The 23652-nt window shown below is 42.9% G+C and overlaps 1 protein-coding gene across 1 annotated transcript in view; it reads left to right on the forward strand.

Annotated features, from left to right (window-relative positions):
- c2cd2l (c2cd2 like) overlaps positions 1-23652 on the forward strand; it is a 113081-nt gene that overhangs the window by 73507 nt on the left and 15922 nt on the right. Inside the window, exons 2-8 of the mRNA XM_068054029.1 lie at positions 1411-1506; positions 3493-3612; positions 8408-8515; positions 9625-9738; positions 12370-12487; positions 14498-14621; positions 22509-22573. Coding sequence (XP_067910130.1) covers positions 1411-1506; positions 3493-3612; positions 8408-8515; positions 9625-9738; positions 12370-12487; positions 14498-14621; positions 22509-22573 — 745 coding nt within the window. The remainder of the gene's footprint in view (positions 1-1410; positions 1507-3492; positions 3613-8407; positions 8516-9624; positions 9739-12369; positions 12488-14497; positions 14622-22508; positions 22574-23652) is intronic.

A 23652-nucleotide genomic window follows, 5' to 3' on the forward strand; every position in this document is an offset into this window, starting at 1 on the left:
CACCCCATGACAACACAGAGTCAACCATGGTTGGTAGGTGTAGGCCTGCATCGTACCACTCAGTTCTTGCAGCTCAACTCAGCATTCCTTTGCTCTGGGATAATGAGGTTACTTGATGGCAGGAGGCGACAGTGGGAAAACCTTCTGGAAATTAAACCATGTAGATGCAGAAGGATAGAGGAGGCAGATACTGAAAATCCATTTGTAAGCAGTACGGTTGCCAACCCTCCAAGATTGTCTTGGAGTCTCCAGCAATTGCAGGCAACCCAGGAAAAAAATCATTAGGGAAGTTTTAAAAAAGTATATATACTTTTTTTATTTTCTTTGAATGCTCAGTGGTTAAAATAAAAAATTGAAGGTGGCAAAAGAGACTGATGACACCCCCAGGAATGCATCCAACCACAGTTGGCAACCCTAGTAAAGCACTCTGCTATGTGACAACACAAGATCCTATATCTAGCTTCAATGTACACCACTTCCGTTGTCTCATGGGGGAATGTCCAAAAATTCACTTTTACTGCTATTTGCAGCATTCAGAAAGAACTGCATTTCGTAAGTACTGTGGCTTGAGTCATAGTGACACCAAGAGTCCTTTGCAAGAAGAGTTCTTGCACACTGGCACGGGTTTGGAGGCCAAACTGGCCATAGGGCGGGTGGGAGGGGCAGTTTTATTATTTATTTTATTTAGACATACAGCACTGAAACAGGCCCTTCAGCCCACCGAGTCTGTGCCGACCATCAACCACCCATTTATACTAATCCTACACTAATTCCATATTCCTACCACATCCCCACCTGTCCCTATATTTCCCTACCACCTACCTATACTAGGGGCAATTTATAATGGCCAATTTACCTATTAACCTGCAAGTCTTTGGCTGTGGGAGGAAACCGGAGCACCCGGCGAAAACCCACGCAGACACAGGGAGAACCTGCAAACTCCGCACAGGCAGTACCCAGAATTGAACCCGGGTCGCTGGAGCTGTGAGGCTGTGGTGCTAACCACTGCGCCACTGTGCTAATAACCAATAGTTGAGATTGTCTCATATGTTAAAACAACATTTTCCTAGACATTAACATGGGGCAGAATACTCTAAATGAAAAGCTATTTTCCTGTAATTTATTTTGGTGAATGATGCATTCCTTTTGAACAAAACTAGGGACTTCTTTCTTCCTTAGGGCATAAAACCTAATGCTAGTTTGTTGCTGGAAATGTCTCCCTCACATAAAGGAAGGAAGTCATGAAGCAATCATAGGATTGGAAGATATTTCTTTGTCGGAATTTTCTCCAATGTTTTAATCAAATATTTTAATGATGATCTTGGACTGTTGGTCAAGCTCTGTGCATCAGTGATCTGAGATTAGTGGCTTGCTCGCTTCATTTATTCATGTTTTTCTGTTTGCTTTTAGAGCTCTGTACAGATAAGCTTTGAAGAAAGTCCCCAACTACCGTCAACGGCATGCATCAGTCACATGGCTTGTACGGAACAATCAGAGCAGAGCATGGTAAGCTGATGGACATAACAAGATGTCAGTAGTCTGGGTGTTGGTCTCAAATGTGAAAGGGAAAACTTACCTTCATGCCAGGCCAGAGAAAAGCCAATCCCTCTGCAGCACAATTATAACTGGTAAAGGAAAAGATTTTTACAAACCCAGTATGTCCGTAAGCCCGATGCAACTAAATTGAAGTGTAGTCACTGTTGTAATGTTGGAACCATGGCGGCTATTTGCACACAAGGTCCCATAAACAGCAATGTGATAATGACCAGTTAATATATTTTTATTGATGTTGGTTGAGGGATAAATATTGGCCAGGACATCTGGGAGAAATCCCCTGCTCTTCGAAATAGAGCCACGAGATCTTTCACATTCATCTAAAAGGCCGGACAAGGCTTCAGTTTCAGGTCTCATCTGAAAGACGGTACCTCCAACAGTGCAGCACTCCCTCAGCACTACGCTGAAATTGATTTTGTTCTCAAGTCTGTAGAGTGGGACTTGAACCCACAATCTTCTGATTCTAAGGCAAAAGTGCTTCCACTGCTGACACCTAAGGAAGTGGCACTTTGTTTGAGGATGTTGCATTCACTAAAGCTATGGTTCGAAGGAGCTGCCTCCATAGTTCATTTGGTAAGTGTATTGCTTAATGTGGAAATAAGCCACGCAGGCCAAGAGATACCAAGGCTTGATCTTCAATGCTGAGTTAGTTTATCTTAGCCTGAGCACTGGTAAGGAGGCTATGATAAGTTCAACCGCACTGTACTAGGGTGAGGATCAAATCAACCTAGGTTCCCACTCCTGACTGCTATCCAGTGACTGTAATTGGATGATGGAGATATGAGGCAGTGGGGGCAAGAACAGGTTTGGTTGTGGTGTTTTCCACAGATGCTCATTCTCTGGATGCACACAGGATGATTTAGGCAAAGTATCGGAGGAGTTGCTGCTGCTTATGGATTGGCACTCCAACTTGAATCACTTCCTTCTGATGTGAGGGGTGGGGATGGAGAGGGAGGCAGAATAGCCTAGAATCTGGTGCCTTGTAATTGTCCTTCATATTCAGAACGTCAGTGCCCTGGTGGGACTTTCAAATGGGATAACTGGAATGTAACCATTCTGATTTCACAAGTGGTGTAGACTTTTCATAACCTTTTAACAAGTGAAATGGCATCTCAAGGTCAAAGGTATCAAGAATTAAATGAGCCTTTTGGCACACACTTTATTTTCAACACCTCATTAAACCCTCATTTATTTTTTTTCTCCAACTTCCTGACCAAAGTATATTATTGGTGTGGTCAACAGAAATAAATCAAGAAGTGTACATTGACCACAGAACTACCCAAAATTACAACGTAAGCCCAACTAGTTATCGCACAACAACATAAAAAAAGCAGCAGCAATAAGCCATATACCTCTTTTGAGCCTGCCCACTGTTAAATAAGATCATGGCAGATCTTCTACTCAACTCCACTTTGCCGTCCTATCCACATATCCCTTGATACCTTAGTATCCAAAAATCTATCGATCTCTGTCTTGAATATACCACGTTCCTGTTTACCTTCCTTGTGAGCCGATAGTCCAATAATCCTAATAACATGAAGTTTAAAATGTTAGATTCAGCAGTGTTTAGTAAGTCAGTCTCCTTGTGCAAACCACCATCTTCAGTCTTGCAAGCACAATCTGGCACAGACTACTTATTTGCTGGATTGTAAAACACCAATTGTTATGGGAACATCTCCAGATTACACACTCAAACTGATGTGAAACAATGAAATAAAGAGACATCAATCAATGTTCATGTTATACCATTATAATACATTTCCCATATTCAAGGTTATTTATTTGTTTGGCCAATGGTTCCAACCTCCCGCTCATGTGGTCAGAATTATAAACTGCAAACAGAGGAGCATTCAGAAAGAGCGTGATGGGAATTGAAATCGCTTCTTTTTTTAAAAAGAGAGCTTGATTGTTAACCATTTGTCTGTGTGTTTGCTGTAGGTTCTTTGCTGCCAGTTGGTAGTGGATGCAATTCAGTTCCCCGTGTCTGTTACCCAGCAGTCTCCAGCTGCCGTTTCCATGGATTCCTACCAGGTGACCTTGACTCCACTTCAGGCCCAGGTATTCAGTGCACCATGTTGTGGGAGCAAAAGATTTATCATTGCTAACATAGATGAATGAAAAACCAATGGTCCTGTTAATTGTGAAAACATTCATTAGTAATCTCAATGGCAATATGATGATACAGCAATTCTGGGCACCACACCTTCGGAAGGATGTTTTGGTCTTGGAGTGAGTGCAGCACAGATGTGCCAGAATGCTACCTCCAAGAGTTAAATTATGAGGAGAGATTACACAAACTGGAGTTGTATTCCCTGGAATTTAGTAGGTTGTGGGTGATTTGTTTGAGGTTTTCAAGATATTAAGGGCAATGATAGGATATATAGAGAGAAACTATTTCCGCAGGTTGGAGAGTCGAAGACTAGGGGGCGTAGGCTAAAAATTAGAGTTGGACCTTTCAGGAGTGAAATTAGGAAACACTTCTACACACAAAGAATGGTAAAAGTTTGGAACTCTCTTCTGCAAATGGTATTGGTGCTAGATCAATTGTAAATTTTAAACTGAAATTGATAGATTTTTGTTAACCAACAGTAACATGGGTTATGGGGCAAAGGCGGGTATATGGAGTTAGCTTGCAGATCAGCCGTGATCTCATTGAATGGCGGGACAGGCTCAAGGGGTTGAATGGCCTCCTCCTGTATTATGTTAGGTAAACTGATGAATATGTTTTTGTTTGGATGGGTTCCAGAGTGGGAAGTGTTGTGTTATGTCTTTTTTTCCCAATCTTGTATCTAGGCTGCCTGGCTCCACTACCATTCCAAGGGATATTATTGTTAAGTTACAGAGTATGAGGAATGCGGACGATTGCAGCAACAGTTTGGGATGTTATTAGCTGTCCCATAGTGTCCCCAAGGTGGCAAGCTGCAAATGCTTTGTAGTAGTTAACAATTATTTCATGACAACTTTTGAATTGTTTAAAAATCAGTAAACAGCTATAAAAAAACAATCAAGAAGGCTAATGGAATTTTGGCCTTTATCTCTTCGGGGCTGGAATACAAAGGGGAGGAAATGATGCTTCAGTTGTAGAGCCTTGTTCAGGCCCCATTTGGAGAACCCCTCTCAGTTCTGGCAACGAAACCTTGGGTGGATATATTGGTATTGGAGTGGGTGCAGCACAGGTCCACCAGCATGGTACCAGGGCTGAGAGGGTTAAATTATGAAGGCAGCTTGTATAAGCTTGATTGTATTCCCTTGTTAGAGGTATTTAAAATGTAAAAAAGGATGTGATAGGGTAGATATGGAGAAACTGTCTCCTCTCATTCTAACATTAGAGCCAAGCCATTTGGGAGCCAAATCAGGAGCTGCTCTTTCACATAAAAGGTGGCAGAAATTTGGAACTCTTCACCAAAGTGCGGATTTTCGGTTTCAATTGGAGCTTTCAAGTCTGAGATCGGTAGATTTTTTTCAGGTAAGGGTATCAATGAATATGGAGCAGTGGCAGGAAAATGGGGGTGAGGTGCAGATCAGTCATGATCTAATTGACTAATGGAGCAAGTTCGAGTGGCTGAATGGCTGAGTGCTGCTCCTGATGTTCCTAACATGAGCATCCTGAAGAAGGCTGTGGCTGTAAATCACAGCATTTAAATGTTTTGACAAAGATTATTAGCAAACGAGCAATGGCGAATGGTTCACTGCCTCACTACATAGCTACAGCCTGACCTGTTTTGTCTGAGACCAAGATCCCAGTGTTCTTCTAACATGGTCTGTGCTGTACCTGGCCTAGCGTATGAATATAACAAATAGGAGCAGGAGTAGGCCATACAGCCCCTTGAGCCTGCTCCACCATTCAATAAGATCATGGCTGATCTTCTACCTCAACTTCACTTTCCTGCCTGATCCCTATATCCCTTGATTCCCTAGTGACCAAAAATCTGTCAATCTCAGTCTTGAATCTATTCAACTGAGCTCTCTGGGTTAGAGAATTCCAAAGATTCACAGCCCTCTGAGTGAAAAAAATTTCTCTTAATCTTAGTCCTAAATGGTTGATCCCTTATCCTGAGATTATGGCTGCTAGCTCTAGACTCTCTCCAGCCTGGGAGATCAGCCTTCCCTGCATCTACTCTATCAAGTCCTCTAAGAATTTTACATGTTTCAATGAGATCACCTCTCATTCTTCTAAACTTCAGAGAATATAGGCCTATTCTACTCAATCTCTCCTCAGGACAGTCCTGTCATCCCAGGAATCAATGTTTGGTGCCCACCTTGAATAGACCCGAAGCAGTTTGGAGAAGTTTATTAATGTGATTAGGATGAGGCAGGCAGTGCATGCCAAGCAGGAAGTGGGCATGAAGAGATCCTGTCCCTTTTTCTCTTTGCTCACTCAGGAAGCCATTGAGCTGATCATTCAATCCGGGGAACACAACCAGGTGTCCAGTTCATTCCACTGCCCTTCATTAATGAGACGCATTCAAGTAAAGAAAGAGACAAAGAATAGTCATGGCGCCATCTGCCTTCCATTTGTCAGAGACAGACAAGTGCAAGCTCGCTTCAAGAAATCGAGCTCAATCAATATCATGCTAATTAGCAATAAAGGAGCACTTGGCAGGATCTTTGAAGATGAATTAATAACAAGGAAGTTTAATGATTGCTGAGATCTGCCTGTTAATGTGAAGAGGGAATTCGTTGCAAGGATGATTGTACAGACCCAAAGTAATGTTTCTGACATTTTTCTTGATACATCCTTGAGCCACTCAACTGATGACTGGAGATCATTAATTTGTAATGAAGAAGAGAAACCTGGGCTAAATTGCAAGGGCATTAATCAAAAACTAGAGTGCTGTTTGCAGGCATTCACCATGTCAAACTGCCACTGGTTACTCCATTCTATTTATGAAACAAATCTAATACAAGGGCGGAAATTAGGATAACCAACAATAATCTTTCCATTTGCCACTTGCCATCTACAAGGAGCTACTGATCCTAAAGAAAGAACCCATCAAATAGAACATCTTCATTGATGGAGGCACAGAGGGTACTGCCAGCTTCCCCCTTTGGTTCGTTGCTCAATACACCAAACAGCTCCCGGGTTCAATGTGTAGCATGTCCTGACTTCAGCAATGGCAGCTGTTGCAGCATTGACATGGGTTTCAATGCCCTTGAGCTGAAACAGGGGAAAATATCCTGCTCCTAATTGCTGTACTATTGGAAGGTGCATGTCTGAATGTTGAGTACAGACATCATCAGATTCAGCTACAACATCTCTCAGTCTGCCAACCCAAATTGTCTTTAAAAAAAGCAAACATGACTCTAATAAAGCTTTTGGTGAAGTGCCTCGTAAAAAATTAATTCAGTACCTTGACAGAAATGGTATTGGCAACAGCTTGCTGAGATGGATTGATGGGGACTGTGATAAGTGTTCTGAGTGGGGGGATGTGATAAGTGGTGTCTCACAGGCCTCAGTGTTGAGGCTGATTATCTTCAACATTTTCATTAATGACTTGGAACTGTTTGCTAGAAGTTTCATTGCAAAATTTGCAGATGATTTGTAGATTAGATGAGTCAAGCTACAAGGGGAATGTAGACAGTCTGGGGAGGTGGACATACAATTGGCAAATAAAAACAAGGAATGCTGTAAATACTCAGCAGGTCTGGCAGCATCTGTGGAGAGAGAAGCAGAGTTAACCTTTCAGGTCAGTGATCCTTCATCAGAACTCGTCACTGACCTGAAAGGTTAACTCTGCTTCTCTCGCCACAGATGCTGCCAGACCTGCTGAGTATTTCCAGCATTTCTTGTTTTTATTTCAGATTTCCGGCATCTGCAGTATTTTGCTTTTCTACAATTGGCAAATGTAGTTTAATGCAAATATGTATAAAGTAGTGGGCTTAAGGCTACAGCATAGGCACAGCTTAATGCCAAAATACTGGCAAAGGTGATTCAGGAAAAGGATCTGGGAGTTAAAAAATGAAAATACAGACTTGCATTTATATAGTGACTTTCATGACCACCAGACATCTCAAATTGCTTTACAGCCCATGAAGTGTAATTTCTATTGTAATGTAGGAAACATGGCAGCCAGTATGTGTCGGTATGCTCCCACAAACAGCAATGTGCTAATGACCAGATAATCTGCCTTTGTGATGCTGATTGAGGGATGAATATTGGCCAGGACACCAGGGATAACTCCCCTCCTCTTCTTAAGTGGCCACTTAAGGGTCTCAATTGGCCTGGAGTGGGAAAGCCGTCCTTGGCCTTCCCCTCCCCAGACAAAATGACAGGGGGCCTGGGCAATTTCAGGAATGGTCCCCCTGCCATTCCCACCCCCGCCATTCCACCCCCCTCCCCACCCCCTGCTGCCTCTGCACCCATCTCCATTCTGCCTATTATCCAAATCAATTAGATTCAAATATAAAGAATGATCACTTGGGTGAGTTACTGGAAGGCTGTCAATGCCTATAGAACTTTACCCTGGCGAGAATCCGTGCAACCTCAGCTTCATGCCTTCTGCTGACCTCTGCTTAAGACTTCACGGAAAGGCAGTGTTGGCTGTGAGCCTGTGTCATGCTATTGCATAGTACAGCACTTATCAGCCTATGGATATGGCAGGCTACAGGGCCATCTAGAGGAGCACAATTTAACAAAGAACAGTACAGCACAGGAACAAGCCATTCGGCCCTCCAAGCCTGCGCCGATCTTGATGCCTACCTAAACTAAAACCTTCTGCACTTCCGGGGACCGCATCCCTCTTAATCAAAACAATTTCATTACCAATCTCAGTGCAGCTTCTAGGAGATGTGTGTTTGATGTGACTGACCTCTGGCTGTTGTTTTGTTAACTGGGTTTTTTTTGTTACTGCAGATGGAGATTTGTTTGGAAGAAGCAGAGATCGAGGGGCTGCTGGTCACTTGGTCATTTAAGGAGCCTCCTGCTCTATCTCTCACAGTCACCTCCAAACTACAAAGAGGGGTAAGAGAATGAACAATGTGTTTATGTTCATATTTTAGGCATTTTACTTTATTTAATTGTAATCAAGTAATGACAAGTGATTGGAGGATGAGTTCTGGCTGGGTGAATCATAGGGTCAGACTAGATGTTGATTCCACCAATTGCCCCATTCCTTATCCAGGTAGAATATAAGCAATTAATGTTTCTGTGTCTTGATTACAGTGTTAAAAATTATGTTTCTGGTCTCAAATATGCAATGACTAATGGAATGTTACAGTGAGGCATAGATACCAATGATGACATGTTGTAGACAGTGTTTTTATGAGGAGATGCCAGAGTGAGGAATGTGTTTCATGGACTTCAGTACAAATGACAGCACAAGTTGTACTGGCTGTATTGGAGATGGATACAGACTAGCAAGACTTTGCAGAACCTCTGAATTTTCCCTCTCCGAAGGGCACTTGGGCCCTCCCTTAGTAAGAAAAGGGAGCGGAAACAACAGTGAGAGACAACGTGCCCCTTTAGCATGTGACCATTACCACATTAGCAATCCATTCATGTAATGGTGGTTGGTGGACACTTGCCTGTTGTCTGGATCCATAGCAACAAAAACACACGTTAAGAACGACAGCATTCTTTCGTTTATAGAATGCCATTCATATACCAAACTGCCCCAGTTTTCTTTATACTTGAAGCAGTGACATCTTGGTCTTGATGTTCTGCATGAATTTATTCTCGAAGTGGTAACCTATAGATATTTATAGTGGTGGGAAAATATCTGGCATTCACAAAATTTGCAGCCAGCTGCAGACCAAAGTACTGGGTGGTCCAAATTGAAAAGCCTTTGTAACGTCTGTATATTATTATGGGGTGTCCATACTGTTGCCGGCTTTTCCTTGCTGAATTGGGATTGGACTTTTGCTCAGCAGCTCCCCCAAAGAGTTGGGCTCCAAAACCTAAAGTGTAGTTGCACAGCAACGCATCGAGCATGAAAGGTAGGTTACTTTGGAGGATGTGCTGTATGTGTTTGTGTATTGTATTCTGCCAGTTATAAAGTGGACCCATTCTCCAATACTGCACTGAAAGGGAAATCCCAAATTTGTTCACCTCTTATATTTTTGGCTGGACAGGGGAATGAGGGGAAAGCAGATGTTTCCACCATCAAAGAACTGATTGAGGATACGATTGTCAGCACCAGTCCAGCCATGTTGGTCAACCTCAAGGCGCACATAGCAAACACGACGGTAAGTCACACCTTTGTTGCTTATACCTGTTTCACCTCTGACAGCACACATTCCCCACAATCCCACCTCCCCCAAAAATGTACATGCATAGCATGTTTACCCCTCTCCAGAACTCCAGAAGTGGGGACATCATAGTTATTAACGAGAGGTTTTTTTTAGAGCTACTGGGGGTGAAATTAGACATGGGTGGAGCCAGACAAGTGTAATTGCATTTTCTGTCCATTACACCTGATATTGCGTTCTATTGAAATCAATGATATTAAATATTGGGTGAGGCATGTAATGGGCAACTGATGCGAGGCCACTGATTTTGAATCCCCACCAATTTCACGCCTAGTAGCTCCTAATAAGAATAAGGTGCATCAAAGGTTCACTAGACTGGTTCCTGGGATGAGGGGATTGTCCTATGAGGCGAGATTGAGTAGACTAGGTCTGTATTCCCTGGAGTTTAGAAGAATGATCTAATTGAAACATATAAAAATTCTTAAGGGGCTTGATAGGGTAGGTGTTGAGAAAATGTTTCCCTTGGCTGTGGATTCTAGAACACGGGGTCACAGTCTCAGAATAAGGGGTCAGCCATTTAGGACTGAGAAGTGGAGAAATTTCTTTGGAATTCTCTATCCCAGAGAGCTATGGATGCTCAGCCATTGAATATATTCATGACAGAGGTCAATAGATTAGTACTAAGGGAATTAAGGGATATGGGGACAGTTACTGGAGGGTGGAGTTGAGGTAGAAGATTGGCCATGATCTTGTTGAATGGTGGAGGAGGCTCGACGAGCCAAATGGCCTGCTGCAGCTCCTATTTCTTGTCGTCTTATATAAGATTCATTGACTACAATGGTGGCACTAAAGTGTGGGTAGATGTGCCAGGGTAGCTAATTATGGCCTGCAAAGATCTGGCAGCTTCGATTTTATTTGCACCTGTATTTCTTACTTTATGGTTTTCTCCTGTTTGAATTGCGTGGAGATTGAGCAAATCTACTCTCAGCATTGCTGCTTCATTGGTGGATAAATCCCACATCTGATCAACAAACTCCATTAGAATCAGCAGCTTGCAATGTGTGTACATTAATGGGAACTTTGTGTGTAAACTTGAGATGCAAATAGATGGGGTTTTGTGATCCAGTAAGTTCTCCTGTAAGACAAAATCTGTAGACACCCCTGTTCCAATGCAATGTCCATCTTATCCCATTTTGAGAAACAACTTCGGACTTTACAGAAATGAACAAAAGAACCCTTGAACCTGCCTCTTGGCCTTTTTGTAGGATAAAGAGAAAAATGGTCACATATGGTAAGAAAGAGGATCTAAATAGCTTGAGTAAGATAGGGTGAGTGTCCCTTTTATATATTCTTAATCGTAGATAGCATTTCAAGATTTTATAGCCACAGTTTCTCCATATGTATGTATGTATATATATTCTGGTCGTGCATGGGTGGAGATGCCGAATATTATTAGTCTATTTCCTTAGCTAATTTGTTTAAAAACTGGGATATACTGCTGAAATATTTATTTGTTCCATTACTTTGGAACTGCTGCAGTAATCAGAGGGAAAATATCAATGTATTATTTTGAGAAACTGAGTTAAGGCCCACAGTGAAAGACACCGCCAAGGATAATAGAATCTTACAGCACAGAAAGAGGCCATCTGCCCCTTGCACCTGTGTCAGCTCTTTGAAAGATCAGTACAGTTTCGACCCACTCCCCAGCTTTTTCGCCATAACCCTGTAAATCTAGGATAGGCAACAAATGCTGGTCTTGCGATGACGGTCAGGTCTCATGATTGAGTAAGAAGAAACTTGGTCCTCTTCAAGTATATGTCCAAAGATGAAAAGAGCTGGCGATAAGCTAGGCAATAAGTTGTGTTCGGTGACATGATTGGGTTTTAGAAGCTTGAAGATTGCTAGAGGAAATGTAGACGACAGGTGTCAAAGAAATCCATCGTCTTGAGATCCAGTAAAAGAATGAATTATAGCAAGGTTCATGTTATGATTCTACAGGAATTAAAGAACATTCCACTATTTTAGATAGAGCATTAGAATCTGCCGCCATTATATAAACTAACGTTGCTCATCCCAGTAAGACCATCTCCTACGAGTTGCACACATAGGAGGGTTGCATTGGTAGCTAATGGAGATTTTTATTTATTGATACAGCACTGAAACAGGCCCTTCGGCCCACCGAGTCTGGGCCAACCATCAACCACCCATTTATACTAACCCTACATTAATCCCATTACTCTGTCACATCCCCACCATCCCCTACCACCTACCTATACTAGGGGCAATTTTATAATGGCCAATTTACCTATCAACCTGCAAGTCTTTGGCTGTGGGAGGAAACCAGAGCACCCGGCGGAAACCCACGTGGTCACAGGGAGAACATGCAAACTCCGCACAGGTTGTACCCAGAATCGAACTCGGGTCCCTGTAGCTGCGAGGCTGCGGTGCTAACCACTGCGCCACTGTGCCGCCCTGAGATCCATAACATATTTTTGCTTACTTGAAGTTTGATGAGGAAGGTAGGTTGTGAGCTATGAATATGGGAACAAAGATTAATGTTAAACAATCCAACCGTACAACTGAATTCAAGGGGAATTGCCCAAGTAACCTTTTTTTTCTCCTATCCAGGTGCTAGCCGAGAAATTTGGGAAGGGATTGGCATCGCCGTCAAAGGCAGTGCTTAATGCTGGATGTAGGCTCATGGTCAGAGAGCTGAAGGCAAATGTGAGAAGAGCAGAAGAAATGGGTAAGGTTTTGGGGTTCCGTGTGGCAATTTGTCCCATGATTAGGTGCTTCTTAAAGAAATAGTGTCCCTTGGTTAGCAAAAGGAAAGATATCAGCCAGAGTTCCTGGGTAGAAATTGACTCTGGTTGTAGAATATTACAATCACAGGACCAGACCATTCAGCCCATCAAATCTGTGCTGTGCTTTTCTCCACACCTAGTCTAATTCCCTGCCCAGCCCCCTGTCCTTTAGTATTCCACATTTCCAAACAATTATCTGATTAAAATAATTTATAGGCTCTGCTTCAGCTTTATGCCAAAAAATTCCACATTCTAACCTCATAAAGGAATCAATTCTTCTTGTGACTGTCTTAAGTTTGTGGCTTTTCGTTTGTGCATTACCGATCAGTGGAAACAACCCATCGCTATTTACCGTATCGTAACTCGTCATAATTCAGAAGTCTTCTATAACATCACCTTCTCAGCTGTACTGAAAGAGCCCTAAAGTCTCTGTTCATTCCTGCTAATATTCTAGTAAATCTATGCTGCATGTACTCCATGCCGGAGTACACTACCTTTGTGCAATCAACGCAGCTACGGTGAGTGAATACTCTAATGACAGCGTCAAAGCTGACACATCTATAATCACTTAAGCAGTGTACTACAGAATATCTGGCACCTATGGAAACATATCCCCACAAGGAATCAAAATTAGTGAGATAAAAAGACACAAAAGGAAGAAATATTATGAAGAAAATGAAGACTTTTGAGTTGGAACAGTGGGCAAATGTTCAATTCCCCACTTTGCCCAGTTCCCAGTCTCTGCCATATTGCTGTAAGGAAATAGTAAATAGAAGGCCAAACATCTCTGTCCCAGGAGGAAGAGAAGTTGTAGGAGACGAGAAAGAAAGACTTGCATTTGTATAGCGCCTGTCATGACCACCAGACATCTCAAAGCGCTTTACAGCCAATCAAGGACTTCTGAAGTGTAGTCACTGTTGAAATGTAGGAAACATGATAGCCAATTTGCGCACAGCAAGCTCCCACAAATAGCAAAGTGATTATGACCAGATAATCTGTTTTTTTGATATTAATTGAGGGATAAATATTGACCGGGGGATACCTCCCCTGCTCTTCTTCGAAATAGTGCCATGGAATCTTTTACATTCACCAGAGAGGGCAGACAGGGCCTCGGTTTAACATCTCATCTAAAGACGGCACTTTGAACAGTTTGGTACTTCCTCAGTACTGCACTGGAGAGTCAGCCTTTGATGTCTGTGCTCAAGTCCTAGAGTGGGACTTGAACCCAGAACCTGCTGAGTCAGAGGCCAGAGTGTTACCAACTGAGCTATGGTTGACATGGAAGAGAAAATTGGAGGGTACATTGGTTCCTATTGTGCACCACTGACGTTCGGTTCAAGAGTGGTATAGGAAGAAAATAAGGCGGCAAACCGAGCAGATAGCATATCTCAAGAAGTAAACACAAATAAAGAATAAGGTGCATTTCACAGCCGCAGCCTGTCCCAAATTGCTTCACCCCCAATCAATTACTTTTGAAGTGTAGTCACTTGTTTTGTACGCAAAGATAGTAAACAATTTTAAGGACAGCGAGATCCCACAAGCAGCAATGTGATGAATGGTCAGTTCATCTGTTGGGTGGTGTTTGTTTAAACATAAATATAGGCCACCTGGTGATCTGCCTGCTCATTTTCAAAAAAGAAAATCCATGGGATCCTTTACAACCATCTGAGGAATAAAATTGGGTCTCAATTTAACAACTCATCCAAAAGACAGCAGCTGTAACAATGCAGCACTCCCGGTGTACTCATTGATGTGTCAGCCTAGATCATGTGCTCAGCTCTCTAGAGTTTGGCTTGAACCCACAGTCTTCTGACTCAGAGTGCAGCCACTGAGCCACAGCTGACATTTCATCTGTAACTGCTGATTTCTAAGTCTGTCACTGCAAACGTGGATTGCAGCTGTACATGTTATGTTGTGTAACCTAATGATTTTTTTCATCGCATGCCCCGCAGGAGGTGGAGGGCTGTGCTGTGTGTTGGAGCTTGATAACCCAGTGCAGCTGAAAAGAACAGGATATGTGATCCTCAAGTCTCTAAGTGCAGACTCAGAACTGAAGTGGAATGAGGAGCTGATCTTGTAAGTGATCTTTATTCTGTTGTGCCATATATCTCTTACTGTAAGACAAAGAGGTATCAAGGGGAAAATGAGAAATTTCTAAAATCTCCCCACATTAAGATGGACATAGCGTTATTTGAGAGAGTTTTCTGAGTTTCCATGAGGAAATTCCATAGCGACTTGGATATAGGAAAAGTTCTTCTCAGAGCCATGGCTTAATAATCTAAGAATCCTAAAATCACCTGCGTCCAAGCCATGTAGACCATAAGCTACAGTCCTTTCTTTTAGTTCGGTTGGGGAATATCCATTCAACTAAGCTAATAGTAGGGAGAAGACAGTTGAGGAACCCAGGATGAGTGTCGGGCCATTGGCTGTGGTGCCATGGTCTAGAAAGGTCAAAGCAACTGGGATCTCCTGCTCCAGGTCACTGTCCAATTGTCCCACTTCTGGAAAGTGCATGCAGACGTATAGAAATTGGAATGAGGGCAGGATCAGGCTCAGCTGTGATAGGTTCTCTCAGTCGTCACTGGCTGCTTCGGTTTACAGATAATGCAAAATACCCAGAGGCGGATGATGTGACTGCTGGCGCCCAACATGACTTAAGAAGAATGATCACCATGCAGTTTTTCACAAAGAGGTACTTTGATTGGGGGAGGGATGATTCAGTCATCGAAGCTAATCAGGGAGAGGACCATAGAGATAGCCTACTCTCAGCAGGCAGCAGTTGTAGGTGTAGGTACTAAAGTGCAGAGCAAATGTTAGGTGACTGTTTCAACTCTATTAAATTGGCAGGTATTTCTTTTTAAGTTACTATCGATGTTATGTACTTAATGATTATGCATTTAAATGTGATTCTTAAGTTTGTTCATTAGAGTCATTTTTGAGACAATGTGGCTGTTCAGGGCTGTCTTTGATTAGAATTATATTTTGATAGTTGCTCAGAACAACATAAATCTGACTTATGGTACAAAATCAAAATACAGCAGATGCTGAAAATCTGAAATAAAAACAGAAAATGCTGGAAGTACTCGGCAGGTCAGGCGGAGAGAGAAACAGAGTTAATGTTTCATGTCAATGTCCTTTCATTTGAATGGTGATGATGACTTGTGATGATCAGTTTAATTACAGGTTTAGGAAGATGGAAATTTCTGGATGAGAAAAGACTATCCTGGTAGTTGCAGGATACAAAAATAATGGAGTTGTTGACTACTCACAGAAATTAATGTCTTATTAACGGCGGGTTTGCGACTTGGCACCATGGGCTCCTCGGAACTCTATGTAACACAGGATGAGTGGTGTCTGTTCTGCTGGCTGTAGCCTGCTGAAGCCCCATTTATGCAGAAATGCATGTCCCAGTATTTTGACTTTTTTCAATGTTGACCCAACTACAGCAGTAAGCAGGCCAGAGTATTATCAAACCAGACTGAAATCCCAAACCTCAGCTAGTTTGCTCATCAGTGAAAAGTAAAAGAACTCACTACAACGCGACAAGCACTATTTATAGGCTTTGCCCTGATGGGAATTGAAGGTTATTTTTTGGGATTTCTTAACGCTGCAACAATTTTATCAGCAGCTGCAGGCATTTCGTCTCCCAACATCTGTCACTGCATTTACCTGGAAAGGGAATAGAGGATGGCTAAAATCTGCAATGGGTAATTTTAGAGAGAGGCTTCTAACAGACTGACTTATAGTGGCCTTCTTAACTAAGGTTGTTGAAATGCTGTACTAATTATTAAGGGGCTGTGAATTTCCTACACCTTTCCTGAACCTCTAAAAAGGCTTTTAAAATGCCTTCATGGAGATGCTTAATTTTTTTTTCATCTGTGGTCATGAGCAGGCAAACTACAAATGACCGATTTGCAGAATTTAATCAAGAGTCTCAGACACTCGAAGAAGCAATGAGAAGCACTTTTTAGTGCCACAGAAAGCAAAATGATTCCAGACATTGTCAAATAATTTAACGTGTCCTGCAACTGCTGCTGGTTCCAGCGAAAAAGTGTCTGAACAGACCAATATTTCTCTCATAGGTGACCAGCAACAGAGGCATGGCATTTGATGCACTTAGCTTAGGAAAGCTCTTTTTGTTCATTTTAGCTGTTTTTTCTAGATAAATCATGCGTGCTATAAGCAGAGCACACTGCGAGGACAAATTGTCAGTTTAGATTTAGCAGTGACTCCAAGCCTGGCCTGGTAAGTCCCACTGACGACCTGCTGTGCCATCAAGCAAGTACAATGCAACCTCCCTGTGGCGATCTCTCATCGAGCGAAGGTCTCAACCTCACCCAGACCATGAACTGGCAGAGATGACCAAGCAGAAGTCCTGCCTCAAAGGGAGAGCGCTGCCTTTAAAGCCCAATAGAAAGCCTGAAAGTCCACCAGGAATGCTTCTTTTTCTCTTTGAATCAGTCACTGATTAGTGTGGGCAGGCTGACTGGACATAGTGTTAGGCTGGGGAACCTGAAGAAGGAGGAGATTGGTTTAAAATGAAAATGCTTGATTTTTCTTTGCATTGGCTCTGGGATTGAGAATTTGGAATTGTAGACTCTTACAGCATAGAAGGAGGCCATTTGGCCTATTGTGCCTGTGGCAGCCCTTTGAAAGAGCCATCCAGTTAGTCACAGTCTTATGTTCTCTCTCTATAGGTATGAAAATGTTTCCTTTTTAGGTATTTATCCGATGCCATTTTGAAAGTTACAATTGAATCTATTTCCACCGTGCTTTCAGGTAGTGGATTGCAGATCATAACAACTCACTGCGTTTAAAGTAAAACTCCTCATCTCCCTTCTGGTTCTTTTGCCAATTACCTTAAATTTGTGTCCACTGATTACCGACCTTCCTGCAAGTGGAAATAGTTTCTCCTTAATGACTCTATCAAAAACCCTCATTTGTACTTAGTATTTATATATCGCGTGCTAGTCATTCTCCTGTGGTGTGGTGCATGGAGGGGGAGTTTATAATGGAACAAATTGACAGAAGATGTACGCGGACAAAAGATTTTTATATGCATATCTATAGAATCGTAGAGTTCAACAACAGGGAAAAGGGCCATTCAGCTCGTTGCACCTGTGCTGGAGCTCGAAGAACTATCCACTTTGTTCCAGGAGTAGGCCATTTGGCCCTTCAAGCCTGCTCTGCCATTCAGTACAATCATGGCTGATCTTCGAACCTGACTCTACCTTCCTGCCATGATATACCTAAACTCCCAGGTACCAATGCAGGCAATTTTTGCTTTAAAAATCCATTACTTTGATCAACATAAGGATGAGGTAAGCACAGTGCTCTTTCTTAAAAGAACTTCAAAACGCAAACTCGGAAACTCATTCTTGTTTTCAAATCCCTGTTGCCTTGTCCCTTCCTCTCTGCACTCCTTCAAACCTACCTCTTTGAATAAGCTTTTTGTCACCTGTCCTAATATCTCCTTATGTGGCTTGGTGTCAAATTTTATTTGATAACGCACCCAGGAGGAAGTGTGACAAAGAGCGAGTGAGAGAGAAAGACAGGAAGAGCAAGAGAGAGAGGGCGACAGCAGGAGATAGAGCGAGTGAGAGTGTGCGTACAAGCTCCAGGCAGCTCTGAAAGATTCACAATAAAGTAAATGTTAAACAGAGAGAAAACCCAAAGAACCCAGTGAATGACTCCCATACAATTTTCTGTGTTTAAAATGATCTCTCAGTTGCGCGCTTGAAATATAAAATTGTGCTTTCTCTTGGGGGTTGGAGAATCTGATGTGGCAGATAGGAATCCACTCACCAACATGTGCGCACGCATGAAAGACTGCACTGCACCTGTTGCATCCTCATTGGCAACAGGTGAGGTCCCAGAGGACGGGAGAATAGCCAATGTTGTTCCTTTGTTTAAGAAGGGTGGTAAGGATAATCCAGGAAATTATAGGCCGGTGAGCCTTACGTCAGTGGTAGGGAAACTATTAGAGAGGATTCTTCGGGACAGGATTTACTCCCATTTGGAAACAAACGAACTTATTAGCGAGAGACAGCATGGTTTTGTGAAGGGGAGGTCGTTTCTTACTAATTTGATTGAGTTTTTTGAGGAAGTGACGAAGATGATTGATGAGGGAAGGGCAGTGGATGTTGTCTATATGGATTTTAGTAAAGCCTTTGACAAGGTCCCGCATGGCAGACTGGTGCAAAAGGTGAAGTCACACGGGATCAGAGGTGAGCTGGCAAGATGGATACAGAACTGGCTCAGTCACAGAAGACAGAGGGTAACAGTGGATAGGTGTTTTTCTGAATGGAGGGATGTGACTAGTGGTGTTCTGCAGGGATCAGTGCTGGGACCTTTGCTGTTTGTAGTATATATAAATGATTTGGAGGAAAATGTAGCTGGTCTGATTAGTAAGTTTGTGGACGACACAAAGGTTGGCGGAGTTGCGGATAATGATGAGGATTGTCAGAGGATACAGCAGGATATAGATCGGTTGGAGACTTGGGCGGAGAAATGGCAGATGGAGTTTAATCCGGACAAATGTGAGGTAATGCATTTTGGAAGGTCTAATGCAGGTGGGAGGTATACAGTAAATGGCAGAACCCTTAGGAGTATTGACAGGCAGAGAGATCTGGGCGTACAGGTCCACAGGTCACTGAAAGTGGCAACGCAGGTGGATAAGGTAGTCAAGAAGGCATACAGCATGCTTGCCTTCATCGGTCGGGGCATAGAGTATAAAAATTGGCAAGTCATGTTGCAGCTGTACAGAACCTTAGTTAGGCCACACTTAGAATATTGCGTGCAATTCTGGTCGCCACACTACCAGAAGGACGTGGAGGCTTTGGAGAGGGTATAGAAGAGGTTTACCAGGATGTTGCCTGGTCTGGAGGGCATTAGCTATGAGGAGAGGTTGGAAAAACCCGGATTGTTTTCACTGGAACGATGGAGGTGGAGGGGCGACATGATAGAGGTTTACAAAGTTATGAGTGGCATGGACAGAGTGGATGGTCAGAAGCTTTTTCCCAGGGTGGAAGAGTCAGTTACTAGGGGACATAGGTTTAAGGTGCGAGGGGCAAAGTTTAGAGAGGATGTGCGAGACAAGTTTTTTACACAGAGGGTGGTGAGTGCCTGGAACTTGCTGCCAGGGGAGGTGGTGGAAGCAGATACGATAGCGACGTTTAAGAGACATCTTGACAAATATATGAATAGGAAGGGAATAGAGGGATATGGGCCCCGGAAGTGCAGAAGGTGTTAGTTTTGGCAGGCATCAAGATTGACGCAGGTTTGGAGGGCCGAATGGCCTGTTCCTGTGCTGTACTGTTCTTTGTTCTTTGTTCAAAGCTGAACAGTCTAAGACGTAAACTGAAAATGTCAAAATACTCAGTAGCTCAGAGCATGTCTGTGGAGAGAGAATCAGTTAACATTTTAGGTATGTGACCTTCATCAGAACTGGAAAAAATTAGAGGTGTAACAGTGTAAGAAATAATGCTGTTTGTGACCTTTCTGGCCAGAAGATGGTATTGCAGCACTTGCAAACAACTCTGAAAGAAGTGTAATAAAATAAAAGCAAAATACTGCAGATGCTGGAAATGTGAAATAAAAACAAAAAATGCTGGAAATACTCAGCAGGTCTGGCAGCATCTGTGGAGAGAGAAGCAGAGTTAACGTTTCAGGTCAGTGACCCATCATCAGAAGTGTCCCTGAATAGAAATCATTAGACAGGATTTGATGCTAAAGAAAGCTATTCCTGATTCTCTAGATTCCAAAGTTTGAACATGATTTCCTTGCTGTGTTAGATATAGCAGAATCGCAAACATGTTCCCTATAAATGGGCTTACGACTCTACAGAGCTAGGAGGCAGAGAAAATCCCCCTCACCCTGGAAAATTACACAGAGGGGACGGAGCATTCATAGCTGCTTTGCTATTTTACAGTGTCACCTGGTTTCCGCAGGGAAGTGGCAGTGGCGTAGTGGTAATGTCACTGGACTGGTAATCTAGAGGCCCTGGCCAATGCTTATGGGAACATGGGTTCAAATCCCACCACAGATGGTGAAATTTGAATTCAATTAATAAATCTGGAAATAAAAGCTAGTCTAATTGGTTCAGATCTGCAGTGCACTGCCTGAGAACATGGGGGAAGCAGGTTCAATTGAAGCATTCAAAAGGGAATTAGACAGTTATATGAAAAGGAAGAATGTGCAGGGTTATGGGGAGAAGGCAGGGGAATGGAACTGAGGGAATTGCTCTTTCGGAGAGCCAGTATGGACACGATGGGCCGAATGGCCTCCTTCTGTGCTGTAACAATTCTGTGATTCTGTAATGGTTCCTTGAAACCATTGTTGATTGTTGTAAAAACCCATCTGGTTCACTAATGCCCTTTAGGGAAGGAAATCTTACCTGGTCTAGCCTACATGTGACTCCAGATCCACTGCAATTATCCTCTGAAATGGCATAGCAAGTCACTCAGATGTCAAGGGCAATTAGGGATGGGCAACAAATGCTGGCCTTGTCATGAAAGAATTAAAAATAAAAGTTGTGGTGATGACTGAGGCCGTCAGCAGGAAGTTGCTCATTGAGACTGAGGTGTACATTTCTGAGGCTTGCAGATCTATAGGGTGATTTGAGGTTCTGTTGATTTCCGAGTCAAACCCGTGGGACAAAGGTCACACGAAGGGAGCATGGAGTCAAGGTTAAAGTTTATCAAACCATAAACAAATCCACATTGCATCTAAATGTTCTGGCATGGGGAAACAGTGTGCTAATGAGCCTCTGCCAGTGTCACTCCGTAACTGCCTGCTGGGGAGAGCATGAGCCAACCCTGAGGTAATTCAGCCTCTGGGCTTTCCTCCCTTCTGGCAGTGGAGTTCTGCTTGGCACCTCAGCCCAGTTTGGGAATCCGCGGCACAGAATATTGCAAGTGGGGCCATGCCCTCACTCTTGCTGGCACGTGGTATTGGCACTGGTTGAGCAACCAAACTGTAGTCAGCCTGACGTTCTTGACCAGGGCTAGTTGTTATTCAGAACTGTATTTTGGTACTTTCCCAACACCGTAACACAATTCTAACTTCTGACGACCAATTTAAGTTCAGGGAGTTGTAACAGCTTTTCAGCTTGACTCTGTAGGCTCCTGGGGAAAGAACACATATCTCAGGACTGGCGGCGTTCGAGGTCAGTTCTTCTGCGCTGTTTCACATGGACCCCACTGGCTACTCCTCCTGGGCCTCCAATTTTTGCAGGGATAAATATTAACATTTTAAGGTTGTCACTGTTGACATCTCTAACAGACTCATCGGTTGAACACGAGTAAACCGCAGCATGGTTAAGTTGCTCAACAGGAAGTGTGCAGGAATGGCAGTTCCACCAGGATTTATAGACAGTGCCTGTCCAAAACTGGGTTGTGTCTGGAAAGGATATTTCGAGCTGATAATCAGCAGTGTGAAGTAATGGTGGTTTAGAAGCCTGTCACAATGAAACAATCTGACATGAGGAACAAGTGCGATGAAATGTATTGGCTTCACTGCAATTTTACCTATTGCACAAATAGGCTACAATAAGTCAGTGACAATACACTTACTTAAAAGAGAGATTCCGTGATTCCAGAACACCATAACAGGCAAGCCTATGAGAATTACTTCCTGCTGGAAGTGCTAAATCTTGGAGTCACCTGGAATATTCTCAGTCCGGGTGGTGAACACTCTCTCCCACATCCTGTGCAACTAATATTTCCACTAAACCTACAAAAGGATGGTGTCAGCTGAAAACTACCCATTTCCTTAAATCATTGAATCAAACAGTATAGGAGGAAACCATGCCTGTGCTGGTTCTTTGAAAGAGCTATCAATTAGTCGCACTCCGATTGCTCTTTTCGCATTGCCTTGCATTGGTTGTTCTGTTATTTAGTTTCCTCACTTTTAAACTCTAGAGTAATGTGAGTTTCCACTGATGTATTTTCTGTTCTTTGTTAGTGACCTGGGAGCAAGAAGCAAGGAGATGAAAGTGAAAATCATGGAAACGTCAGAGCAAAGTGAGAGTAAGTGTCAGCTTGGAGCAAGAAAATCCTTTTTAACAACATGCTTCAAAACAGCCAGAAACCCTACGTTCATTAAACTAATTAGGAAAGAAAGAAAGAAGCTTGCATTTATATAGCACCTTTTACTGCCTCAGGATTGCACTATCCCAAAGTGCTTTAGTGTCATTGAAGTACCGTTGTAATGTAGGAAACATGGCAACCAAATAGCACACAGAAAACTCCCACAAATGGCAATGTGATGACAAGCAGATACTCTATTTTTAATGATGTGGGTTAAGGAATAAATATTGGCCAGGACACTGGAGAGAACTCCCCTATCACTCTTCAGATAGTGCCGTGAGATTTTTAATGCCTGCCTGAGTGAGCAGAGATGGCTGCAGTTTAACATCTCTTCCGAAAGAAGGGACCTCCAACAGTGCAGCACTCCCTCAGCTCTGAACTGGAATGTCAGCCTAGATTTTGTGCTGAAGTCTCTGGATTGGGCTCAGAGGCGAGAATTTTATGATCAAGTGGATTATGAGGCTCTGAAATGGACAAATTTGTTTGACAAGATTGGTTCATAATTATGCTCTCATTTATACTCACCGCTACTCTCTCATGTTTCTTCCATGATATTGAGTTATACTTGTAATTCAGAGGCTTGCTTCCCAATTCCAAATTTCCTAGGCCATTCAGGTATGTTTTGCACGATCCCATTTCCACCTAATTTGACGTGTGCAGCAATCCAGACGCGTCAAACTGAATTTCCAGCTGGTTCATTAATGAAATGCGAGCATTACTGAATTTCCCTTGTGCACATAGTGTGTCTAATCTTCAGTGTTGAGCCTTTAATACCATTTCTCACTGGTTGGCCAGAACTAGTCAGTGAATTCTTAATGAGAGGCTCTTGCCTCCTCTCTGGTTTTGTGGATGGGTGATAAAATCACAGGAATGCCAGTGTCACTAAAAAGTGACAAAGAGCTGGATGGCACAGTGCCATCACTGTGCCATGCAGTGATGAGGGATGAACTTATGCCCATGAATTTGCATTTTGTTAATGTGGTGATCTTGATTGGTTCATCAGCAAGAGAGGAAGAGGC

The sequence above is a fragment of the Heterodontus francisci genome, chromosome 22 (assembly GCF_036365525.1).
Source record: "Heterodontus francisci isolate sHetFra1 chromosome 22, sHetFra1.hap1, whole genome shotgun sequence".
NCBI classification, from domain to species: Eukaryota; Metazoa; Chordata; class Chondrichthyes; order Heterodontiformes; family Heterodontidae; genus Heterodontus; species Heterodontus francisci.